At 42.6% G+C, this 18,962-nt stretch overlaps 2 protein-coding genes across 3 annotated transcripts in view; one reads left to right on the forward strand and one right to left on the reverse strand.

Annotated features, from left to right (window-relative positions):
- The window catches only part of LOC139755091 (non-lysosomal glucosylceramidase), a 135,126-nt gene extending 124,118 nt beyond the window's left edge, over nucleotides 1-11,008 (reverse strand). Inside the window, exon 1 of one of the 2 annotated variants that reach the window (XM_071673206.1) lies at nucleotides 10,550-11,008. In XM_071673206.1, coding sequence (XP_071529307.1) covers nucleotides 10,550-10,866 — 317 coding nt within the window. In that variant the 5' untranslated portion in view covers nucleotides 10,867-11,008. The remainder of the gene's footprint in view (nucleotides 1-10,549) is intronic. The other variant, XM_071673207.1, reaches the window with a different exon arrangement.
- A 915-nt stretch (nucleotides 11,009-11,923) lies between these two features.
- Nucleotides 11,924-18,962, forward strand: part of Vps15 (vacuolar protein sorting 15) — a 148,469-nt gene continuing 141,430 nt past the window's right edge. The window contains exon 1 of the mRNA XM_071673214.1: nucleotides 11,924-12,006. The gene's annotated coding sequence lies outside the window, so the exon portion shown is untranslated. The remainder of the gene's footprint in view (nucleotides 12,007-18,962) is intronic.

The raw sequence follows: 18,962 nt of genomic DNA on the forward strand, positions 1-18,962 counted from the left end.
CCCCATACACATGCCTTGATTCAATCCACTGACAGCACGTCAACCCTGGTATACCATATCGATCCAATTCACTCTATTCTTTGCCCTCTTTTCACCCTCCTGCATGTTCAGGCCCCGATCATACAAAATCTTTTTCACTCCATCTTTCCACCTCCAATTTGGTCTCCCTCTTCTCCTCGTTCCCTCCACCTCCGACACATATATCCTCTTGGTCAATCTTTCCTCACTCATTCTCTCCATGTGACCAAACCATTTCAAAACACCCTCTTCTGCTCTCTCAACCACGCTCTTTTTATTTCCACACATCTCTCTTACCCTTACGTTACTTACTCGATCAAACCACCTCACACCACACACTGTCCTCAAACATCTCATTTCCAGCACATCCATCCTCCTGCGCACAACTCTATCCATAGTCCACGCCTCGCAACCATACAACATTGTTGGAACCACTATTCCTTCAAACATACCCATTTTTGTTTTCCAAGATAATGTTCTCGACTTCCACACATTCTTCAAGGCTCCCAGGATTTTCGCCCCCTCCCCCACCCTATGATCCACTTCCGCTTCCATGGTTCCATCCGCTGCCAGATCCACTCCCAGATATCTAAAACACTTCACTTCCTCCAGTTTTTCTCCATTCAAACTCACCTCCCAATTGAATTGACCCTCAACCCCACTGTACCTAATAACCTTGCTCTTATTCACATTTACTCTTAACTTTCTTCTTTCACACACTTTACCAAACTCAGTCACCAGCTTCTGCAGTTTCTCACATGAATCAGCCACCAGCGCTGTATCATCAGCGAACAACAACTGACTCACTTCCCAAGCTCTCTCATCCCCAACAGACTTCATACTTGCCCCTCTTTCCAAAACTCTTGCATTCACCTCCCTAACAACCCTATCCATAAACAAATTAAACAACCATGGAGACATCACACACCCCTGCCGCAAACCTACATTCACTGAGAACCAATCACTTTCCTCTCTTCCTACACGTACACATGCCTTACATCCTCGATAAAAACTTTTCACTGCTTCTAACAACTTGCCTCCCACACCATATATTCTTAATAACTTCCACAGAGCATCTCTATCAACTCTATCATATGCCTTCTCCAGATCCATAAATGCTACATACAAATCCATTTGCTTTTCTAAGTATTTCTCACATACATTCTTCAAAGCAAACACCTGATCCACACATCCTCTACCACTTCTGAAACCATACTGCTCTTCCCCAATCTGATGCTCTGTACATGCCTTCACCCTCTCAATCAATACCCTCCCATATAATTTGCCAGGAATACTCAACAAACTTATACCTCTGTAATTTGAGCACTCACTCTTATCCCCTTTGCCTTTATACAATGGCACTATGCACGCATTCCGCCAATCCTCAGGCACCTCACCATGAGTCATACATACATTAAATAACCTTACCAACCAGTCAACAATACAGTCACCCCCTTTTTTAGTAAATTCCACTGCAATACCATCCAAACCTGTTGCCTTGCCGGCTTTCATCTTCCGCAAAGCTTTTACTTCCTCTTCTCTGTTTACCAACTCATTTTCCCTAACCCTCGCACTTTGCACACCACCTCGACCAAAACACCCAATATCTGCCACTCTATCATCAAACACATTCAACAAACCTTCAAAATACTCACTCCATCTCCTTCTCACATCACCACTACTTGTTATCACCTCCCCATATATATCATTGGTATACATGGGGTGTTCAGTGTTGTAAATGGAAATGATGAAGAGCTTGTAGATTTATGTGCTGAAAAAGGACTGGTGATTGGGAATACCTGGTTTAAAAGCGAGATATACATAAGTATACGTATGTATATACGCATCAGATTGGGGAAGAGCAGTGCGGTTTCAGAAGTGGTAGAGGATGTGTGGATCAGGTGTTTGCTTTGAAGAATGTATGTGAGAAATACTTAGATAAGCAAATGGATTTGTATGTAGCATTTATGGATCTGGAGAAGGCATATGATAGAGTTGATAGAGATGCTCTGTGGAAGGTATTAAGAATATATGGTGTGGGAGGCAAGTTGTTAGAAACAGTGAAAAGTTTTTATCGAGGATGTAAGGCATGTGTACGTGTAGGAAGAGAGGAAAGTGATTGGTTCTCAGTGAATGTAGGTTTGCGGCAGGGGTGTGTGATGTCTCCATGGTTGTTTAATTTGTTTATGGATGGGGTTGTTAGGGAGGTAAATGCAAGAGTCCTGGAAAGAGGGGCAAGTATGAAGTCTGTTGGGGATGAGAGAGCTTGGGAAGTGAGTCAGTTGTTGTTCGCTGATGATACAGCGCTGGTGGCTGATTCATGTGAGAAACTGCAGAAGCTGGTGACTGAGTTTGGTAAAGTGTGTGGAAGAAGAAAGTTAAGAGTAAATGTGAATAAGAGCAAGGTTATTAGGTACAGTAGGGTTGAGGGTCAAGTCAATTGGGAGGTGAGTTTGAATGGAGAAAAACTGGAGGAAGTGAAGTGTTTTAGATATCTGGGAGTGGATCTGTCAGCGGATGGAATCATGGAAGCGGAAGTGGATCATAGGGTGGGGGAGGGGGCGAAAATTTTGGGAGCCTTGAAAAATGTGTGGAAGTCCAGAACATTATCTCGGAAAGCAAAAATGGGTATGTTTGAAGGAATAGTGGTTCCAACAATGTTGTATGGTTGCGAGGCGTGGGCTATGGATAGAGTTGTGCGCAGGAGGATGGATGTGCTGGAAATGAGATGTTTGAGGACAATGTGTGGTGTGAGGTGGTTTGATCGAGTAAGTAACGTAAGGGTAAGAGAGATGTGTGGAAATAAAAAGAGTGTGGTTGAGAGAGCAGAAGAGGGTGTTTTGAAATGGTTTGGGCACATGGAGAGAATGAGTGAGGAAAGATTGACCAAGAGGATATATGTGTCGGAGGTGGAGGGAACGAGGAGAAAAGGGAGACCAAATTGGAGGTGGAAAGATGGAGTGAAAAAGATTTTGTGTGATCGGGGCCTGAACATGCAGGAGGGTGAAAGGAGGGCAAGGAATAGAGTGAATTGGAGCGATGTGGTATACAGGGGTTGACGTGCTGTCAGTGGATTGAATCAAGGCATGTGAAGCGTCTGGGGTAAACCATGGAAAGCTGTGTAGGTATGTATATTTGCGTGTGTGGACGTGTGTATGTACATGTGTATGGGGGGGGGTTGGGCCATTTCTTTCGTCTGTTTCCTTGCGCTACCTCGCAAACGCGGGAGACAGCAACAAAGTATAAAAAAAAAAAAATAAAAAAAAAAAAAAAAAAACGTATGTAAGAAGGAGAGATGGCCAGAGAGCATTATTGGATTATGTGTTAATTGACAGGTGCGCGAAAGAGAGACTTTTGGATGTTAATGTGCTGAGAGGTGCAACTGGAGGGATGTCTGATCATTATCTTGTGGAGGCTAAGGTGAAGATTTGTATGGGTTTTCAGAAAAGAAGAGTGAATGTTGGGGTGAAGAGGGTGGTGAGAGTAAGTGAGCTTGGGAAGGAGACTTGTGTGAGGAAGTACCAGGAGAGACTGAGTACAGAATGGAAAAAGGTGAGAACAATGAAAGTAAGGGGAGTGGGGGAGGAATGGGATGTATTTAGGGAATCAGTGATGGATTGCGCAAAAGATGCTTGTGGCATGAGAAGAGTGGGAGGTGGGTAGATTAGAAAGGGTAGTGAGTGGTGGGATGAAGAAGTACGATTATTGGTGAAAGAGAAGAGAGAGGCATTTGGATGATTTTTGCAGGGAAAAAATGCAACTGAGTGGGAGATGTATAAAAGAAAGAGACAGGAGGTCAAGAGAAAGGTGCAAGAGGTGAAAAAGAGGGCAAATGAGAGTTGGGGTGAGAGAGTATCATTAAATTTTAGGGAGAATAAAAAGATGTTCTGGAAGGAGGTAAATAAAGTGCGTAAGACAAGGGAGCAAATGGGAACTTCAGACAAGGGCGCAAATGGGGAGGTGATAACAAGTAGTGGTGATGTGAGAAGGAGATGGAGTGAGTATTTTGAAGGTTTGTTGAATGTGTTTGATGATAGAGTGGCAGATATAGGATGTTTTGGTCGAGGTGGTGTGCAAAGTGAGAGGGTTAAGGAAAATGATTTGGTAAACAGAGAAGAGGTAGTAAAAGCTTTGCGGAAGATGAAAGCCGGCAAGGCAGCAGGTTTGGATGGTATTGAAGTGGAATTTATTAAAAAAGGGGGTGACTGTATTAGTGACTGGTTGGTAAGGTTATTTAATGTATGTATGACTCATGGTGAGGTGCCTGAGGATTGGCGGAATGCATGCATAGTGCCATTGTACAAAGGCAAAGGGGATAAGAGTGAGTGCTCAAATTACAGAGGTATAAGTTTGTTGAGTATTGCTGGTAAATTATATGGGAGGGTATTGATTGAGAGGGTGAAGGCATGTACAGAGCATCAGATTGGGGAAGAGCAGTGTGGTTTCAGAAGTGGTAGAGGATGTGTGGATCAGGTGTTTGCTTTGAAGAATGTATGTGAGAAATACTTAGAAAAGCAAATGGATTTGTATGTAGCATTTATGGATCTGGAGAAGGCATATGATAGAGTTGATAGAGATGCTCTGTGGAAGGTATTAAGAATATATGGTGTGGGAGGCAAGTTGTTAGAAACAGTGAAAAGTTTTTATCGAGGATGTAAGGCATGTGTACGTGTAGGAAGAGAGGAAAGTGATTGGTTCTCAGTGAATGTAGGTTTGCGGCAGGGGTGTGTGATGTCTCCATGGTTGTTTAATTTGTTTATGGATGGAGATGTTAGGGAGGTGAATGCAAGAGTTTTGGAAAGAGGGGCAAGTATGAAGTCTGTTGGGGATGAGAGAGCTTGGGAAGTGAGTCAGTTGTTGTTCGCTGATGATACAGCGCTGGTGGCTGATTCATGTGAGAAACTGCAGAAGCTGGTGACTGAGTTTGGTAAAGTGTGTGAAAGAAGAAAGTTAAGAGTAAATGTGAATAAGAGCAAGGTTATTAGGTACAGTAGGGTTGAGGGTCAAGTCAATTGGGAGGTAAGTTTGAATGGAGAAAAACTGGAGGAAGTAAAGTGTTTTAGATATCTGGGAGTGGATCTGGCAGCGGATGGAACCATGGAAGCGGAAGTGGATCATAGGGTGGGGGAGGGGGCGAAAATCCTGGGAGCCTTGAAGAATGTGTGGAAGTCGAGAACATTATCTCGGAAAGCAAAAATGGGTATGTTTGAAGGAATAGTCGTTCCAACAATGGTGTATGGTTGTGAGGCGTGGGCTATGGATAGAGTTGTGCGCAGGAGGATGGATGTGCTGGAAATGAGATGTTTGAGGACAATGTGTGGTGTGAGGTGGTTTGATCGAGTAAGTAACGTAAGGGTATGAGAGATGTGTGGAAATAAAAGGAGCATGGTTGAGAGAGCAGAAGAGGGTGTTTTGAAATGGTTTGGGCACATGGAGAGAATGAGTGAGGAAAGATTGACCAAGAGGATATATGTGTCGGAGGTGGAGGGAACGAGGAGAAGTGGGAGACCAAATTGGAGGTGGAAAGATGGAGTGAAAAAGATTTTGTGTGATCGGGGCCTGAACATGCAGGAGGGTGAAAGGAGGGCAAGGAATAGAGTGAATTGGATCGATGTGGTATACCGGGGTTGACGTGCTGTCAGTGGATTGAATCAGGGCATGTGAAGCGTCTGGGGTAAACCATGGAAAGCCATGTAGGTATGTATATTTGCGTGTATGGACGTATGTATATACATGTGTATGGGGGTGGGTTGGGCCATTTCTTTCATCTGTTTCCTTGCACTACCTCGCAAACGTGGGAGACAGCAACAAAGCAAAAAGAAAAAAAAAAAACATCCCTGGGGATAGGGAAGAATACTTCCCATGTATTCCCTGCGTGTTGTAGAAGGCAGCTAAAAGGGGAGGGAGCGGGTGGCTGGAAATCCTCCCTCTCTCATTTTTTTAATTTTCCAAAAGAAGGAACAGAGATGGAGGCCAGGTGAGGATAGTCCCTCAAAGGTCCAGTCCTCTCTTCTTAACGCTACCTTGCTAATGCGGGAAATGGCGAATAGTATGAAAGAAAGAAAGAGCAATGAAGAATGTGTAAGAGAAAATGTTATCTTGGAGCAAAAATGGGTGTATTTAAAGAAATAGTAGTTCCAATAATATCATATGGTTGCAAGGCATGTGCTATAGATAGAGTTGTATGGAGGAGGATGGATGTGTTGGAAATGAAATGTTTGAAGACAATATGTGGTGTGAAGTGGTTTGATCGAGTACATAATGAAATGGTAAGAGAGATGTGTGATAAATAGTGTGGATGAGAGAGCAAAAGAGGCTGCTTTTAAATGGTTTGGACATATGGAGCAAATGAATAAGGAAAGGTTGACAAAGAGTTGTTGTTCGCTGATGATACAGCGCTAGTGGCTGATTCAGATGAGAAACTGCAGAAGCTAGTGACTGAGTTTAGTAAAATGTGTGAAAGAAGAAAGCTGAGAGTAAATGTGAATAAGAGCAAGGTTATTAGGTTCAGTAGGAGTTGAGGGACAAGTGAACTGGGAGGTAAGTTTCAATGGAGAAAAACTGAAGGAAGTGAAGTGTTTTAGATACCTTGGAGTGGACCTAGCAGCGGATGGGACAATGGAAGCGGAAGTGTCACAGGGTGGGGGAGGGGGTGAAGGTTCTGGGAGCGTTGAGGAATATGTGGAAGGTGAGAACGTTATCTCGGAGAGCAAAAATGGATATGTTTGAAGGAATAGTGGTTCCAACAATGTTATATGGTTGTGAGGCATGGGCTATAGATAGGGTTGTGCGGATGAGGGTGGATGTGTTGGAAATGAGATGTCTGAGGACAATATGTGGTGTGAGGTAGTTTGATCGAGTAAGTAATGAAAGGGTAAAAGAAATGTACAGTAATAAAAAGAGTGTGGTTGAGAGAGCAGAAGAGGATGTACTGAAATGGTTTAGTTACATGGAGAGAATGAGTGAGGAAAGATTGACAATGAGGATATATGTATCAGAGGTTGAGGGAATGAGAAGTGGGAGACCAAACTAGAGGTGGAAGGATGGAGTGAAAAAGATTTTGAGCAATCGGGGCATGAACATACAGGAGGGTGAAAGGTGTGCAAGGAATAGAGTGAATTGGAATGATGTGGTACACCGGGATTGACGTGCTGTCAATGGATTGAACCAGGGCATGTGAAGTGTCTAGGGTAAACCATGGAAAGCTTTGTGGGGCCTGGATGTGGAAAGAGAGCTGTGGTTTCAGTGCAATACACATGACAGCTGGCACTACCTCGCATGCACGAGGGAGGAGGGGGGTGCCATTTCATGTGTGGTGGGATGGCCACAGAAATGGATGAAGGCAGCAAGTATGAATATGTACATGTGCATATATGTATGTCTGTGTATGTATATGTATGTATAAGTTAAATTGTATAGGTATGTATATGTGCATGCATGTATATACATGTGTATGTGGGTGGGTTGGTCCATTCTTTCATCTGTTTCCTTGCGCTACCTCGCTAATGCAGGAGACAGTGACAAAGTATACTGATAAATAAATAATGGGTGTTTCTGTATATATGAGTGGATGAGCCTTTCTTTGTCTGTTTCCTGGCATTACCTTGCTGACGTGGGAAAAGACAATCAAGTATAATAAATAATTATAAATAAATAAATATATATTTTTTCACATATATTCGCCATTTCCCGCATTAGCAAGGTAGTGTTAAGAACAGAGGACTGAGCCTTAGAGGGAATATCCTCTCTTGGCCCTGCCCCCTTCTCTGTTCCTTCACACATACAAACACACAATGTATTACTTTAGGGGATAATATAAGACTTCCAGTACTGTCTCAGCCAGGAGAGGTTGGTATGTACACAATTAAGGAATGTATGAAGATCAGTCAATCATAACCAGATCCACGAAAAGGAGACTAGAGACGTAAACACCAGAGAACAAATGGACTGAGGATGGTCTGCTCTCAACCTATGAGGATAACTTCCATCAACCAAGGGACTACACCCAGCAAAAATCATCCAATTTCAAAGGAGAATTTTTCCACTCCCATTCGAAATGCAACCTCGAGCTGTCTTCAGCCAATGTGCCAGACTACTGGTCATACACACACATTTTATGTTTTCAGACATTTTTTCTCTACTGGAAAATAATCATCTGGTCTTCATCTCCTAACTCATAAAGCAAGCTGGTGACTAACCCAAACCCTAGACCATCTGTGTACCTCTGCCCAGAGTGTCAACAACCATCATTAAAGGGCACTACTCTCATCAAACGCTCAAACAGCATTCACTGGTACCAAATTCATGCACCTTGCTGTCATCCATAAAAGGATGCTCAACAACACAAAATTCTGACACACTCTTCACAAACAAACTCTACTACCTCACTGAACCCCATCAATAAACTAAACATCCTGCTCCTCAGTGCCACTGGCATAAAGAACACACACACAGAAATATCTAACCAACTCCAACCTTACATCCATGCAGCCCTCATCTACATAACCAAACACACATCCAAATCCTTTCTCCCACCTTTCTGCAACTATACAATCATAAGAGAAACAGACAACAAGGACAAGGAGGACTGATAACACTAATTCACCAAACTATACTATTCTCCATCCCTATTGAGACCACAAAGCACCTCACAAACATATGCAGGTAGGTCCCTAGTGACACTACAAAGCACCTCACAAACATATGCAGGCAGGCTATGCAGGCTCATGCGAGCTACACTATGGCGGTACATAATGCGCCCTCACTGAAATGACTGTGCGAAGAAATTATCACTCGCTGCCCACTTAGCCATCATCCAGGGTCAGCTGGTGGCCTTGACATTAAAGCATGAAACTCACTGCGTAAGTATCCATAAAGAGGCATTGTCCAGCTCTCATAAATACTGATCAATAAAGAATACTCCAAATCATGCAACGCAACAGATACTGTACTAAACAGAACAAAATCACTCATTACATACGCTAGAAAAATGTAAAGCTAAACTGAAAAATTATCCTCTGTTGCTTCATTTGGATATATACGGATAACTTTTCAGACCCCTATGAAAGACTGTGTTCATCAGTCTAGGTGAAAAAAAAGAAGTGTGATATACACTCTTGGTGCAACATACAAGAAGGGGAGTAAACACAGCACAGAAAGACAGTCCTGATGAAGAGCAGAAATGTGACTCAGTCTTGGTATATGTTGTTAAAGATTAACGAAGCCTGAGTTTGGCATGGGCCTTTGATTTCAGAAAGTCTGTAGTCCCTACTTAAATACAGACTGAGTGTGTGACAAGCATTCCTGATACAATGCAGGAAGATTATGATTGAGAATCTGGGAATACAATAGGACTGTGACTGGAAGTTTGGATACAGTGCAGAACTATAAATGGAAGTCTAGATACAGAGCAGGGGTGAGACTAGAAGTCGACATATTATGCAAGAATGTGACAGGAGGGCTAGATAAAATGCATGAGTGTGACTAGAAGTCTTGATACACAGCAGGTGTGATTGGGAGTTTGGGGTACAGAGTAGGAGTGTAATTGGGAGTCAGGATATAGTGCAAAAGTGTGATCATAAGTTTACATACAGAGCAGGAGTGTAACTGAAAGTCTAGATACAGTGCAGGAGTCTGACTTAGAGTCTGGATACAGAGCAGGATTGTAACTGGGAGTCTAGATACAGAGTAGAAGTGCAAATGGGAGTCTGGATACAGAGTGGGAGTGTGATTGAGAGTCTGGATACAAAGAAGGAGTATGACTGGATGTCTGGATACAGAGCAGATGTGCACATGGTAGCCTGGATAAATAGCAGGAGTATGATTGGGAGCATGAATGCAGAGGAGTGTTAATATGTATGGATACAGAGCAGGAAAAAGCATGACTGGAAGTTTGATACAGAACCAGAATGTGAATGGGAGTCCATACAGAAAGCAGGAGCATGACTGGGAGTCTGTATACTGGACAGGAGTGTGACTGGGAGTCTGTACACAAAGCAGGAATATGATTGGATGTCTGGACACAGAGAATAAGTGTGTATGGGAGTCTGGATATAGATCAGGAATGTGGCTAGGAGTCTGATACAGAAGAGAATTGTGAATGAGAGTCTGATGCATAACAGGATTGTGATGGGGGTCTGCATACAGAGCAAGAATGTTACTAAGACTCTCAATACAAAGCAAGAACTTGACTAGGAGTCTCAGTGCAAAACAGGAGCATGAATGGAAGTATGTATGCAATGCAGGAGTGTGACTGAAAGTGAGTACAGACTGGGAGTTTGAATACAGAGCAGAAGCATAACTGGAAGTCAGTAAGCAGGGTAAGTATGACTGGGAGTCTAGATAAAGAGTAGGAGTGTGACTGGAAGTAAGGATATAGAGCAGGTACGACAGGGAAACCATACAGAGGTTTGTGACTGAAAAATTTTAGATGAAGAGAGTAACTGGGATGCTCGCTCCAGGTTTGAGACTGGGTAGGTGCAAGGCAGATATATGAGTTTCTGTTTGGTACACAGCAAAAAATGTAACTCGCCTCATGAAGAGTGGCATCAGCTGGGGCAGCTGACCCAGCCGTGGCCGGATTCGCTGATTCCTCCTCTCTGGAAATTTGTGGTCAAGTGGCACCATCCAACCATGGCGAGGGAAACGGGAAGCGTTCTCCAACCTCTTTCCATCAACCTCGGCCCTTCGTAGCACATCTTCAGCATGAAAAAGGACGTCCTCATTTTCGACCTCAGGATGCAGTAAAACGTCTTCATCCTCGGACCGCAGCAACACCCCTGCTGCCAAGCCCGCCATCACCGTCTCTACCTCTTGTGTCTTTCTCGCCCGCACGTCAAACGTCAACATCAGATGATCAGCTGGCGCATTAATAATTGTTGCTTAGCCTTTCTTTCCCTAATTCTCTGTGAATATCACCAGCCATGAATAATACTACGACAGTTCCTCTCATAATTTTACAGATATTCTAATTCCTGCTTCTGTCCACGTAATAGTCTTGATGACACTGCAAATTTGCTTTGACCCAGCAGCCGCCCTTCTTGCTCCCAAACAAACGTCAACATCAGCTGGCAGCTGATCACTTTATTCGTCTCCCAGGACGACCGTCAGCTTGTCATCATTACTCATTTACCATTGTCATAAAAAGTATTTCACCAGTAAATTTCCTGCCCATATTAGTCGCTCTTACTCATACAAGTTATTTTCAGTAGAAAAAAAAATAGTAAAAGATTTCCTGATTCAGCACATACGTGCACCAAACTTTTAAGTTTATCCCCAGGTAATTAGCACCAAATCCCAATTAGAGAAATCATCCATAGTCTGAATCTCGCTAAAACTGTTTTGATAATTGATAATTGATACTGACTGAACTAAGACAGAATGTTATAGCTCCCTATTCTGCTGCTGCTCTAATATTTCCCCCCTTCCTATAGCAGGAGAGCAAATCAATACGGTATTATGGTCTTTAGAACGTATCTTCTTAAATCGGGAACATTTGTAAGGATACTTTAATCTGATGAACATAAACCTACGTTTGTAATATATGACGGTCATACCGAGGTAAATTTGAATGGTGAAATCAAAGCTATACGTGCACCTTTCACAATCAGATCAGTTTTAAATCATTAAAAATCAGTAATGTATAATAACACATTCATAATACATAGTTACACATTACCGTTTCATATCAATCATTTACTAGTTGCCGCTGTTGTATAGCTAGAACAAGGGAGACTATGAGATAGTCAATGAATTTCTAACGATCATATGAAGATAATAGCTCAAGTACCATATGTATATAAGCATTATCGTACTTTATTGTAACAATTACCCGGAAGGAAAAGACAACAAGGAAGCGACTAAACTAATCGAGACAGTTGGCAGGTTACCGCCGGTAGCAGAGTTCGTGTCGACAAATCGATATTACTGTGTCATATGCTGGTGCCCATGACACCTGGCCAGCACTTCATCGTACCAATACGATTGTTGGTAAGAGACAACCCCGCTTGTTCACTCAGTTACAGCGGTATTTGTTACAGAGGACTAAGGCAAAACAGCCTTCTTGGAATTATCAAGCATATACAAACATGTACAATAACTGATAACATCTCTGGTTATCAAGGCAGACAATATGTAAAATGCACGAGTGTTTCATCACACTGATGCTAAATAGGACAAAGACAACACAGCCTTACGTGGAATAATGAAGCATACACAAACTTGTACATTAACAAAAACATTCCACGGTAACATTAATAACATTTCTAGACTATCAAGACCACCAGCAAGTAAAATGCACGACAGTGTTTCATCCTAGTATGCCAAACAACACACCTATGACCAAGTCTTTGTACACTTAGTTAAGCCTAACAGCAGCTATTTTGCAATGCAACACAGACGTATATGACAATAACTTAATGCGGTTTTTATGGCTTGTGAATACCACATCTTGATATTTATGAGTAGCCTACCTGTAAAGTAGCTTAACTACATGAATATAATTGGTCTGGGAGTTTAAAAGAATGTCACTAATAAGAGGCCAGAGTTTGACGGTCAAACGCCATTATAATCCCAATAAATTCTTGCAAACAGGGACTCAGTAAGCGACTTCCTTTTCTTTTGAATAAGAGCAAGGTTATTAGGTACAGTAGGGTTGAGGGTCAAGTCAATTGGGAGGTGAGTTTGAATGGAGAAAAACTGGAGGAAGTAAAGTGTTTTAGATATCTGGGAGTGGATCTGGCAGCGGATGGAACCATGGAAGCGGAAGTGGATCATAGGGTGGGGGAGGGGGCGAAAACTCTGGGAGCCTTGAAGAATGTGTGGAAGTCGAGAACATTATCTCGGAAAGCAAAAATGGGTATGTTTGAAGGAATAGTCGTTCCAACAATGTTGTATGGTTGCGAGGCGTGGACTATGGATAGAGTTGTGCGCAGGAGGATGGATGTGCTGGAAATGAGATGTTTGAGGACAATGTGTGGTGTGAGGTGGTTTGATCGAGTAAGTAACGTAAGGGTAAGAGAGATGTGTGGAAATAAAAAGAGCGTGGTTGAGAGAGCAGAAGAGGGTGTTTTGAAATGGTTTGGGCACATGGAGAGAATGAGTGAGGAAAGATTGACCAAGAGGATATATGTGTCGGAGGTGGAGGGAACGAGGAGAAGTGGGAGACCAAATGGGAGGTGGAAAGATGGAGTGAAAAAGATTGTGTGATCGGGGCCTGAACATGCAGGAGGGTGAAAGGAGGGCAAGGAATAGAGTGAATTGGATCGATGTGGTATACCGGGGTTGACGTGCTGTCAGTGGATTGAATCAGGGCACGTGAAGCGTCTGGGGTAAACCATGGAAAGCTGTGTAGGTATGTATATTTGCGTGTGTGGACGTATGTATATACATGTGTATGGGGGATGGGTTGGGCCACTTCTTTCGTCTGTTTCCTTGCGCTACCTCGCAAACGCGGGAGACGGCGACAAAAAAATATATATATATATATATATATATATATATATATATATATATATATATATATATATATATATATATTTGGTCGAGGTGGTGTGCAAAGTGAGAGGGTTAGGGAAAATGATTTGGTAAACAGAGAAGAGGTAGTGAAAGCTTTGCGGAAGATGAAAGCCGGCAAGGCAGCAGGTTTGGATGGTATTGCAGTGGAATTTATTAAAAAAGGGGGTGACTGTATTGTTGACTGGTTGGTAAGGTTATTTAATGTATGTATGACTCATGGTGAGGTGCCTGAGGATTGGCGGAATGCGTGCATAGTGCCATTGTACAAAGGCAAAGTGAGTGCTCAAATTACAGAGGTATAAGTTTGTTGAGTATTCCTGGTAAATTATATGGGAGGGTATTGATTGAGAGGGTGAAGGCATGTACAGAGCATCATATTGGGGAAGAGCAGTGTGGTTTCAGAAGTGGTAGAGGATGTGTGGATCAGGTGTTTGCTTTGAAGAATGTATGTGAGAAATACTTAGAAAAGCAAATGGATTTGTATGTAGCATTTATGGATCTGGAGAAGGCATATGATAGAGTTGATAGAGATGCTCTGTAGAAGGTATTAAGAATATATGGTGTGGGAGGAAAGTTGTTAGAAGCAATGAAAAGTTTTTATCGAGGATGTAAGGCATGTGTACGTGTAGGAAGAGAGGAAAGTGATTGGTTCTCAGTGAATGTAGGTTTGCGGCAGGGGTGTGTGATGTCTCCATGGTTGTTTAATTTGTTTATGGATGGGGTTGTTAGGGAGGTAAATGCAAGAATTTTGGAAAGAGGGGCAAGTATGAAGTCTGCTGGGGATGAGAGAGCTTGGGAAGTGAGTCAGTTGTTGTTCGCTGATGATACAGCGCTGGTGGCTGATTCATGTGAGAAACTGCAGAAGCTGGTGACTGAGTTTGGTAAAGTGTGTGGAAGAAGAAAGTTAAGAGTAAATGTGAATAAGAGCAAGGTTATTAGGTACAGTAGGGTTGAGGGTCAATTCAATTGGGAGGTGAGTTTGAATGGAGAAAAACTGGAGGAAGTGAAGTGTTTTAGATATCTGGGAGTGGATCTGGCAGCGGATGGAACCATGGAAGCGGAAGTGGATCATAGGGTGGGGGAGGGGGCGAAAATTCTGGGGGCCTTGAAGAATGTGTGGAAGTCGAGAACATTATCTCGGAAAGCAAAAATGGGTATGTTTGAAGGAATAGTCGTTCCAACAATGTTGTATGGTTGCGAGGCGTGGGCTATGGATAGAGTTGTGCGCAGGAGGATGGATGTGCTGGAAATGAGATGTTTGAGGACAATGTGTGGTGTGAGGTGGTTTGATCGAGTGAGTAACGTAAGGGTAAGAGAGATGTGTGGAAATAAAAAGAGCGTGGTTGAGAGAGCAGAAGAGGGTGTTTTGAAGTGGTTTGGGCACATGGAGAGGATGAGTGAGGAAAGATTGACCAAGAGGATATATGTGTCGGAGGTGGAGGGAACAAGGAGAAGAGGGAGACCAAATTGGAGGTGGAAGGATGGAGTGAAAAAGATTTTGTGTGATCGGGGCCTGAACATGCAGGAGGGTGAAAGGAGGGCAAGGAATAGAGTGAATTGGAGCGATGTGGTATACCGGGGTTGACGTGCTGTCAGTGGATTGAATCAAGGCATGTGAAGCGTCTGGGGTAAACCATGGAAAGCTGTGTAGGTATGTATATTTGCGTGTGTGGACGTATGTATATACATGTGTATGGGGGGAGAGTTGGGCCATTTCTTTCGTCTGTTTCCTTGCGCTACCTCGCAAACGCGGGAGACAGCGACAAAGTATAATAAATAAATATATATATATATATATATATATATATATATATATATATATATATATATATATATATTATATTTTGTCGCTGTCTCCCGCGTGAGCGAGGTAGCGCAAGGAAACAGACGAAAGAATGGCCCAACTCACCCACATACACATGTATATTGAAAATTATTACAATTTTGTGCGTGATCAAGATATTCCTATGAGTCCAATCACATGTTTACCAAATGGCGTCCTAGATTCGTCTCTTCGATGTATATCAACTGACGTATATTTCTCTCTTGTGTCTTCCCTGATGATGTGATTATTACACGAAAGTGCACTTGGAAACTTATCGTGTTTCATTTTCCCCGTGGACTCATAGGAACACATATATATACATACACGCCCACACACGCACATATCTATACATTTCAACGTATACATATATATACATACACAGACATATACATACATACACATGTACATAATTCATACTTGCTGCCTTTATTCACTCTCGCCGCCACCCCGCCACACATGAAATGAGAACCCCCTCCCCCCGCACGCGTGTGAGGTAGCGCTAGGAAAAGACAACAAAGGCCACATTCGTTCACACTCAGTCTCTAGTTGTCATGTATAATGCACCGAAACCCAGCTCCCTCTCCACATCCAGGCCCCTCAAAATTTTCCATAGTTTACCCCAGACGCTTCACATGCCCTGGTTCAACCCATGTGACAGCACGTCGACCCCGGTATACCATATCGTTCCAATTCACTCTATTCCTTGTACACCTTTCACCCTCCTGCATGTTCAGGACTTAATCGCTCAAAATCTTTTTCACTCCATCCTTCCACCTCCAATTTGGTCTCCCACTTCTCCTCGTTCCCTCCACCTCTGACACATATATCCTCTTTGTCACTCTTTCCTCACTCACTCTTTCCACGTGACCAAACCATTTTAATACATCCTCTTCTGCTCTCTCAACCACACTCTTTATTACCACACAGTTTTCTTTCCTTTTCATTACTTACTCGATCAAGTCACCTCACACCACATACTGTCCTCAAACATCTCATTTCCAACACACACACACACACACACACACACACACATATATATATATATATATATATATATATATATATATATATATATATATATATATATATGTATGTATGTATGTATGTATGTATGTATAGTGCAAATGAGCGCACACTTTTATAGAACACACAATGTCCTCCAACAGCAAGGATTCGAACCCGAGACCTATGCGAGGTAGTTGGGAACGCCAACCGCTGGGCTATGATCATGAACGAGCGGTTCGAGCGGTAGCATTCCCATCTACCACGTAAATGGTCCCGGGCTCGAATCCTTGCTGTAATAGGGCATTATGTGATATATACACATTTACATATTCATACTTGCTCGCCATTATCCATTCCCGACGCCACCCCTTGCGACAGCAAGATAGGCAAGGAAACACACCAAGAAAGGCCACATCCGTTCACATCCATTCTCTAACTGTAAGAGAGAGGTGGGGTAATAAAAAGGGTGTGAATGAAAAAGCTGAGGAAGGTGTACTGAAATGATTTGGACATAGCGGAAGAATGAGTGAGGAAAAGTTGACAAAGAGGACTTATGTATTAGTAGTGGAGGGAAAATAGAAAACGAGGAGACAAAATTGGAGATGGAAGAATCGAGTGAAAAAAGATTTTGAGTGATCGGGGCCTGAATATGCAGGAGGGTACAGGCGTGCACGGGATAGAGTGTATTGGAATGATTTGGCATACAGCGATCATATATTGTCGATGGAATGAACCAGGGCATGTAAAGCGTCTGGGGTAAATCATGGTAAGGTCTGTGGGGCCTGGTTGTGGGTAGGGAGCTGTGGTTTCGGTGCATTGCACACCATGACAGCAAGAAAATGGATGTGAGCGGATGAGGCCTTTCCTCGTCTGTTCCTGGCAATACCTGGCAAACACAAAAACGGCCACCAAATATGAAAATATACTGGGTATAGAATGGCAAAAGATGAGAGTAAATGAAGCGAGGGGAATGGGGGAGGAACTGGAGTTGTGTTTAGGGAAGTAGTGCTAGCATGTGCAAGACATGCATGTGGCATGCAAACGGCAGGAGGTGGAGAGACTAGAAAGGGTAGTGATTGGTAGGATGAAGTAAAGTAGCTAGTGAAAGAGACAAGAGGGGCGTTTGGGAGGTACTTGCCGGAAAGAGTGCAAATGATTGGGGGATGTATAAGAGAAAGCGGCAGGAGGTCAAGAGGAAGGTGTATAGATTGAAAAAGAGGGCAGATAAGTGTTGGGGTGAGCGAGTATCAGTCAACTTTTGGGAGAGTAAGATGTTCTAAAAGGAGGTAAATAATGTGGGGAAAAAGAAATGGGAACATCGTTAAAGGTGGGTAAAGGGGGAAGTAGTAACAAACAGTGATGAAGTGGAGGAGTGAGTATTTTAAAAGACTTGAATATTTTTGATGACAGAGTAGCAGATGAAGGATGTCTGATTCGGGGTGATATGCAAAGTGAGAGGGTCATGGAGAGTGGTTTTGTGAAGAGAGAAAAGGCGGTGAAAAACCTTGCGGAAGATGAAATGTGGCAAGGTGGCTGGAGTGGATGGTAATGCAGTTAAATGCATTGAAAAAGGGTGTGACTGTGTTACTGATTGATTGGTAAGGATTTTCATCGGATGTGTGGGTCAAGGTGAAGTGCCTGAGGAGTGGTGAAATGCATGCATAGTGCCACTGTATAAAGGCAAGCGTTCCAATGACAGATGTATAAGTTTGTTTAATATGCGTCCGGGGTAAATCATGGGAAGGTCTCTGGGCCTGGTTGTGGTTAGGGTGTATTACATATGGCAGCAATAAAATGGATGTGAGAGGATGTGCCATTTCTTCTTCTGTTCTTGACGCTACTTCGCTAAAGCGGTAAACGGCGATCAGCCTTGGAGCTGAAGGAGCTCTTGGAAATTGAGTCTTGGGGCAGTTATTAACAACGATGAATATATATATATATATATATATATATATATATATATATATATATATATATATATATATATATATATATATATATATATATATATCTTTTTTCTTTTTTTCTTTCAAACTATTCCCCATTTCCCGCACTAGCGAGGTAGCGTTAAGAACAGAGAACTGGGCCTTTGAGGGAATATCCTCACCTGGCTCCCTTCTCTGTTACTTCTTTTGGAAAATTAAAAGAAAAAAAAAATACTGTGAGGGGAGGATTTCCTGCCCCCCGCTACCTTCCCTTTTAGTCGCCTTCTACGACACGCAGGGAATACGTGGGAAGTATTCTTTCACCCCTATCCCCAGGGATATATATATATATACATATATATATATATATATATATATATATATATATATATATATATATATATATATATATATATATATATATATATTTTTGCCGCTGTCTCCCGCGTTTGCGAGGTAGCGCAAGGAAACAGACGAAAGAAATGGCCCAACCCACCCCCATACACATGTATATACATACGTCCACACACGCAAATATACATACCTACACAGCTTTCCATGGTTTACCCCAGACGCTTCACATGCCCTGATTCAATCCACTGACAGCACGTCAACCCCGGTATACCACATCGATCCAATTCACTCTATTCCTTGCCCTCCTTTCACCCTCCTGC

Source organism: Panulirus ornatus, chromosome 18 (genome assembly GCF_036320965.1).
Source record: "Panulirus ornatus isolate Po-2019 chromosome 18, ASM3632096v1, whole genome shotgun sequence".
NCBI lineage: Eukaryota > Metazoa > Arthropoda > Malacostraca > Decapoda > Palinuridae > Panulirus > Panulirus ornatus.